We start from the raw sequence: 6,861 nt of genomic DNA on the forward strand, positions 1-6,861 counted from the left end.
TTTTCTGTAACATTTATTTTATGGTTTGCATTAATCCCATGATTTTCTGGCACTAATGCTTCTCTTATAGCATGTTCTTTTTTTTTTTTTTTTAAAGACAACTTTATTGAATTATAACAAGCATTCAACCAAAGTGTACAGTCTGATGTTTTGACATGTAGGTCTTTGAAACCATTACCACCCTCAAGATGCTAAACGTATTCGTCATCCCAAGGTTTTCTCACGCATCTGGGTAAACATTCCCTCTTGTCCTTCATCTTTAATCATCCATAGGCATCTGCACTCTGCCACTATAGATTGGTTTGCATTTTCTAAAATTTTGTATGAATGGAATCATACTGTGTGATTGCCTTTTAGCCAGTATAATTATTTTGAGATTAATTTTGTTGCATGTCTTAATAGTTCCTTTTTATTGCCAAGTATCTATGGCTATATCACAGTTTGTTTATCCATCACCCAGTGATGGACATTTGGGTGGCTCCCAGTTTTGGGCTGATAAGCAAAGGAGCCAAGAAAATTTATTTACAAATCTTTGATTGGACATCGGCCTTTATTTTTCTGTGGGTAAATATCTAGGAAATAGAGTGGCTGAATTTTATGGCAAGTACATGTTAACCTTTTTTTTTTGTCTTTTATCTTTTCGGGGCTGCACCTGTGGCGTATGGAAGTTCCTAGGCTAGGGGTCGAATTGGAGCTATAGCTGCTGGCCTACACCACAGCCACAGCAACACCAGATCCAAGTTGTGTCTGTGACCTACACCACAGCTCACGGCACCTCCGGATCCTTAACCCACTGAGCGAGGCCAGGGATCGAACCCGCAACCTCATCGTTCCTAGTTGGATTCGTTTCCACTGTGCCACGACAGGAACTCCAATGTTACTTTTTTTTTTTTAAAGATTTTTATTTTTTTCTTTATAGTTGATTTACCATATTCTGTCAATATCTGCTGTGCAGCAAAGTGACCCAGTTATATATATGTATATATATGTATAAAACCCAAATATATATATGTGCACACATTCTTTTTCTCACATTATCCTCTATCATGTTCCATCAAAAGTGGCTATAGTTCCCTGTGCTCATAGCATGTTCTTAGTCAGGAATTGACAAACTGTGGTTGGCCAGGCTAAAATCCAGCCTGCTCCCTATTTTTGTAAATAAAACCATATTGGAGCACAGGCACGTACATTCACTTTCTTATTGTCCATGGCTTCTTTACGTTACAACGGGAAGGTTGAGTCATTGCGATTGAGATGTAAAGGCCCTCGGAGCCTAAGCTGTTTACTCCGTGGCCCTTTACAGGAAGAATGCACTGATCCTTGCTCTTGATGATTAAAGATTTCTAAAATACATACTATCCTAAAATACGGAATTTCAGACATTAACTTTTTAACTCTGAAATTCTGTTACCTCCTGCTTTGCCAGAATTTTATTTTATTACCTGACCTTTTAGTAATAGAACATAGCTTTTTCTTTTTTTTCTTCTTTTTTTTTTAGGGCCGCTTATGGCACATGAAAGTTCTCAGGCTAGGGGACTAGTGAGAGCCACAGCTGCCGGCCTACCCCAGAGCCACAGCAACAAGGGATCTGAGCTGCGTCTGTGACCTACATCACAGCTCATGGCAATGCCTGATCCTTAACCCACTGAACGAGGCCAGGGATCAAATTGGAAACCTCATGGTTCCTAGTTGGATTAATTCCCGCCGTGCCACGATGGGAACTCCAGAACATAGCTTTTTCATTTTAGCTTTTTGTTAAAATTCCTCAGTTAAAACTGGAATTTTAGGGTAAAGTCAAATATCCATGACCTGAACATTTAAGTTTTAGGAAAAGCCTTGACCCAAAGAGTTAAAATACTCAAGGGGTGTCTCTGTCTCTGTGTGCTTGTGTTTCAGCCTCAGATTAATGTTGAGTATTACTGTTGCTTGTTTTTTAAGTCCTTGCCTGCCTTAATTGAACAAGGAGATGGATTTTCCCAAGTTTTAAAGATGCAGCCTATCATCCAGCTCCAGAGAGTCCACCAAGAAGTCTTTTCTGGTTGTTGTAGGAAACCCGATGTTAAACCTGAGAGCTTTATAGCACAAATAGAAACCACACCAGCAGAGACTTCTACTAGGAAAAGCACTGACTTGGTACTGAGAAGAAAGCGAACTAAAGACTGCCCGCAGAGAAAATGGTATCCATTGCGGCCAAAAAGAATCAATCTTGACACCTAAGCTCCTTTGTTCGTCTTGGGAGTGGAAATCAGGCACTGTCAGCATTTAGACTACAGCCTAATGCCTAGCGGGGACTTCCAGAGTGGCTCTTTGCTGGGATGTGATGTCATATTGTATGTCTTTCCTCACCTTTCATCGAGAGCCAATGGAAAGCATATAGTTTCTAAATATTGGCACAAAGCCTGTCAGTGGTCATTAAGAGCGCAGACTTTTACGGTCCTTGTATCCCGTCAACACTTGGTTGCCTTACAGCTTTTATGGAGTTCCAAAAGTAAAATACTCCTTTGGGGCTCCTGCATATACATCTTGCTTAAAAAAAAGAAGAGCTATGTAATAGTTATTTTTTATTTAAGGGCTGAAAGACATCTTCATTTCTACATAGGAACAGATGCAGTTGTGTTTTTGTTTTTTGTCTTTTTCTAATGCAGTTTGATTTATCAAGTTAATATGCAGATGACAAGACTGGCTTTGACTTTGTTACTCTTAAGTTCTGCCAAGTTGGATTTGTGGGATCAATTTTAGGATTTTTTGGTTTTGTTTTGAAAGACGAAGATAATGTGTAAGAATTTCTCTTAGAAATAAAAATTGGTATGTAGCCAATGTTTCTTACCTACAGTTTGTTTTCCATAGACCTTTTGACTTTTAAACATAATTTGTCTTGGAACTAATAATTTATTTTCAGGATTCTCACTTCTCTGCAGATGATTCGAGTTGAAAAATATATAACAGATTAATACATTAAACAAATTGCCATTGTAGAACAAATATAGATGCAGTCATACTAACTATTTTATATTTAAGGATGTCTGTATATAAAGTATATAATCATTGGTGGAAGTCTGAGAAAGCTATATTGCCTGGACTTCTAACATTTAACTATAGTTTCTTAGAGCTCTTATCGTGCCTCTTACTCACATTAACACAATGTAGGGCAGGGCCATCGAATTTGCCAACCGTTTCCCGATTAATGACTATATACCTTCATTCCTTTGCAGAGCAATTTACTAATCATGAGGTTGGAAAAATCTGTCCTTCTCTTGTTCATTATGTCTTAATAATCATAAAAGTCTAAATGTGACAGAAAGTCTGTCTCAGTGAAGAAAACTTCAAAAGCTACTCTATCCCATTCTGTATTTGAATGTTACAACTTGAGATCTGTATATTTGTGTTTTTTATTAAAATAATGTTTTTATTAAAATAATGTACAAAGACTGAAGTCTTGATACTGTGTATTTTTAAGAGTCGTCTCAGGCCTTTTTTGATCTCAGCTTTAGTTGGATGGTAGGTCAGCACCTTGCATTTCATAGCATACTAACTTTCCCAGTGTGGCGCAGTGGTTAACGAATCCAACTAGGAACCATGAGGTTGCGGGTTCGATCCCTGGACTTGCTCAGTGGGTTCAGGATCCGGCATTGCTGTGAGCTGTGGTGTAGGTCGCAGACACGGCTCAGATCCCAAGTTGCTATGGCTCTGGCGTAGGCCAGTGGCTACAGCTCCTATTAGACACCTGGCCTGGGAACCTCCATATGCCACAGGAAGCGGCCCTAGAAAGGCAAAAAGACGAAAAAGAAAAAAACCCAAAAAAACAAAAAACAACTATTTTTAAGGGAGTTCCCATTGTGGCTCAGTGGAAGTGAATCCTGCTAGTATCTGTGAGGACCTGGGTTTGATCCCTGGTCTCGATCGGTGGGTCAGGGATCTGGCATTGCTGTGAGCTGTTGTGTAGGTGGCAGACGCGGCTCGGATCTCGCGTTGCTGTGGCTGTGGCATAGGCCGGCGGCTACAGCTCTGATTAGACCCCTCGCCTGGGAACCTCCATATGCCATGGGTGCAGCCCTAGAAAAGACAAAAAATAAATAAAATAAGATAAAATTAAAAAAATGAATTATCCTAGATTAATTCTTCTAGATAGATAATTGGATTGTGATTATATAAGACGATGTCTCCCTCTTTATAAAGAGTGCCTAGTGAGATACATAGAGTTTAATGATTTGATGTCTTAGATTTAGTCTGAAATGTGTCAGCAGTGAAGGAATAGATAAAGCAATTGTGGCAAAAACCTTGATAATGTTGAATCTGTGTGAGGCTATAATCTTTCTACTTCTATGTCTGGAAATTTTTATAGTTTACAAAAAAAAAAAGTTACTCTTTTTAAAACCCCTGGACAGACAGCTGAAATTTGAAATCTTTCATAGGATCCGAAGTTTCACTCCACAGTTATAGCAGAGTTCCATTGAAAAAGAAAATATATTAGCTGTTCCCATTGTGACTCAGTGCTAACGAACCCAACTAGCATCCACGAGGATGCAAGTTCGAGCTCTGGCCTTGCTTAGTGGGTTAAGGATCCAGTGTTGCCGTGAGCTGTGGTGTAGGTCGCAGGTGCAGTTTGGATCCCTTGTTGCTGTGAGCTGTGGTGTAAGTCGGCAGCTGCAGTCAGGATTTGACCCCTGGCCTGGGAACTTCCATGTGCCGAGGGTGCAGCCCTAAAAAGAAAAAAAGAAAAGAAAATATATTAGCATTATTTCCTAAGATAAACATGGATGATATCAGTAATAATATTGATAAGTATACATGTTAGGAAGAAAAATTTAATTTCTGCATAGACTGAAACTTGCTAGCTGAGGTGATAAAAGGTAAAAAAAAATCTATAGCTGCTGAGAATGTTGAAGGAAAAAATGAAAAATCAAATATTGACCTCCCTATGGTAAAAAGAAGCCTGGAGTGGTTGGAGTCTTAAAATTTCCTTTCAACAAAACCCAGAACCAACCAACCAACCAAACAAAACAAAATACACAAGAAGGTCAAATCCAGTTACCAGGGTGAGAGAACATTGTTAAAGCAGCTGGTTTCTGAAAATGCTGAGGAATATCTGTGTTTTCCAAACTTCAGCCATTAGAAATTGTCTTAGTCTGCTTGAGTTGCTATAATGAAATACCCCAGACTGGGGGGGCTCAAATGACAGAAATTTAGGTCTGGAGGCTTGAAGTCCATGATCAAGGCAAGTTCGTTTTCTGGTGAGGTTTCTCTGCCTTCAAGTGTGTGTTAGGGAGGTGGGAGGGAGGCTGCTGGTGTCTTTTCTTATAAGGACATTAATCCTATGGGATCAGGGTCTAATCCATGTGACCTCATTTAACCTTAATTACTTGCTTAAAGGCCTGAGCTCCAAATACAGCCACACTAGCAGGGGAGTTAGGGCTTAAACACAGCAGGTTTTGAGAGGATATAAACATCTGGTCATTAACACTCAAGACGGAAATCTTCTCCTAGACCTCTTTCCCTGGGTCTTTATGGCTTGGGCTGCGTAGAGAACAAAGTCAATAAAAATCAAACTTTTAGTTTGCTTCAAAATGTCATTATCTCAATGAATTTGACTTTATTGAAGGCCTTGGTTTTTCCTATCCACCTTCATTGTCTTTTAATCCATTTAACAAATACCTGTTAGGCACTGCTTAGTTCAGAGGTCAGAGAGGTTCAGAGCATAATCTGAGCCAGATCATCTGGGCTCAGATTTCCACCCTACCATTATTCGTTAAATAGAATTGGGCAGGTTACTTAACTGCTCTGTGTTGCAATTTTTTTCATATGTAACATGGGGGTGATGATAATACCTACCTTATAGTGTTATTGTGAGAAGCAAATGAGTTCGGAGTTCCCGTCGTGGTGCAGTGGAAATGAATCCGACTAGGAACAGTGAGGTTGTGGGTTCAATCCCTGGCGTCGCTTAGTGGGTTGAGGATCCGGAGTGGGCGTGAGCTGTGTCGTAGGCCGCAGACACAGCTTGGATCTGGCGTTGTGGCTGTGGTGTAGGCTGGTGGCTACAGCTCCGATTAGACCCCTAGCCTGGGAACCTCCATATGCCGCAGGTGCAGCCCTAAGAGGACAAAAGACAAAAAAAGAAGTAAATGAGTTAATATGTAAAGTCCTTAAACTAATACTTGGTATACATAGTGAGCATTCCATAAGCACGATTATCACTTGGTTTGATAAAGGAAAACACTCACAGGACAAAATCTGTGCTCAAGAAGCTCATATTTTAGTGAGGAGAATGAGCATGTGAACAGTGATTATGCAGTGCAGCAAATGCTTTATAGATGCACGTGCGGAGAACTTTGGGGAGAAGTCGTGGAAGATCCCGGAGGACATGACACTTGAGCAGTCCTTTTTTCCCCCTCATGTCCTGGCACTCAGGCTAGAACCAGTGGACTGGAAGCCACTGGTACTGAATCCGTGATACTGAGAGGGCCAGAGCCCTTTCCCTCTACCTCTGTACATTAGGGGGGCTGAGACCACATGCCCGATCCCGGCCAAGAAAAGGAGGGTCGAGCAGTTGAATAGGACACTAATCAGGGAGGAAGGTTCCTGGCGGTGTGAAGAGACGCTAACACGCCAGGTGAATGTGGGACAGCATTGTTTACTGGAGGACCATCAGGTAAGTCCCTACAAGGAAGTCTTATCTAAAGAGACTTGCTCCCTCCAGGCAACATGAGAAGCTGCTTCTGAGCCCAGCCATTTCTGCTAAATGCCACAGTCACAGCCTGGGAGTTAGACGCAGGCCCCCAACAGCTCCAGGGTAAGGACAGTCCCCACTCTTTACAGTGGGCCACACTGTAACCAAGGATGCAGGAAAGGAAAACTTCTGAAGCT

At 41.0% G+C, this 6,861-nt stretch overlaps 1 protein-coding gene and 1 non-coding gene across 2 annotated transcripts in view; one reads left to right on the forward strand and one right to left on the reverse strand.

Annotated features, from left to right (window-relative positions):
• The window catches only part of NSL1 (NSL1 component of MIS12 kinetochore complex), a 45,189-nt gene extending 41,762 nt beyond the window's left edge, over positions 1–3,427 (forward strand). The window contains exon 6 of the mRNA XM_047754134.1: positions 1,939–3,427. Coding sequence (XP_047610090.1) covers positions 1,939–2,217 — 279 coding nt within the window. The 3' untranslated portion in view covers positions 2,218–3,427. The remainder of the gene's footprint in view (positions 1–1,938) is intronic.
• A 2,960-nt stretch (positions 3,428–6,387) lies between these two features.
• Positions 6,388–6,535, reverse strand: LOC125112259 (small nucleolar RNA SNORA57). Its single transcript, XR_007131058.1, has one exon. It is a non-coding gene; the product is annotated as a small nucleolar RNA SNORA57 (small nucleolar RNA).
• Between the last annotated feature and the right edge of the window lie 326 nt (positions 6,536–6,861).

Source organism: Phacochoerus africanus, chromosome 11 (assembly GCF_016906955.1).
Source record: "Phacochoerus africanus isolate WHEZ1 chromosome 11, ROS_Pafr_v1, whole genome shotgun sequence".
Taxonomy (NCBI): domain Eukaryota; kingdom Metazoa; phylum Chordata; class Mammalia; order Artiodactyla; family Suidae; genus Phacochoerus; species Phacochoerus africanus.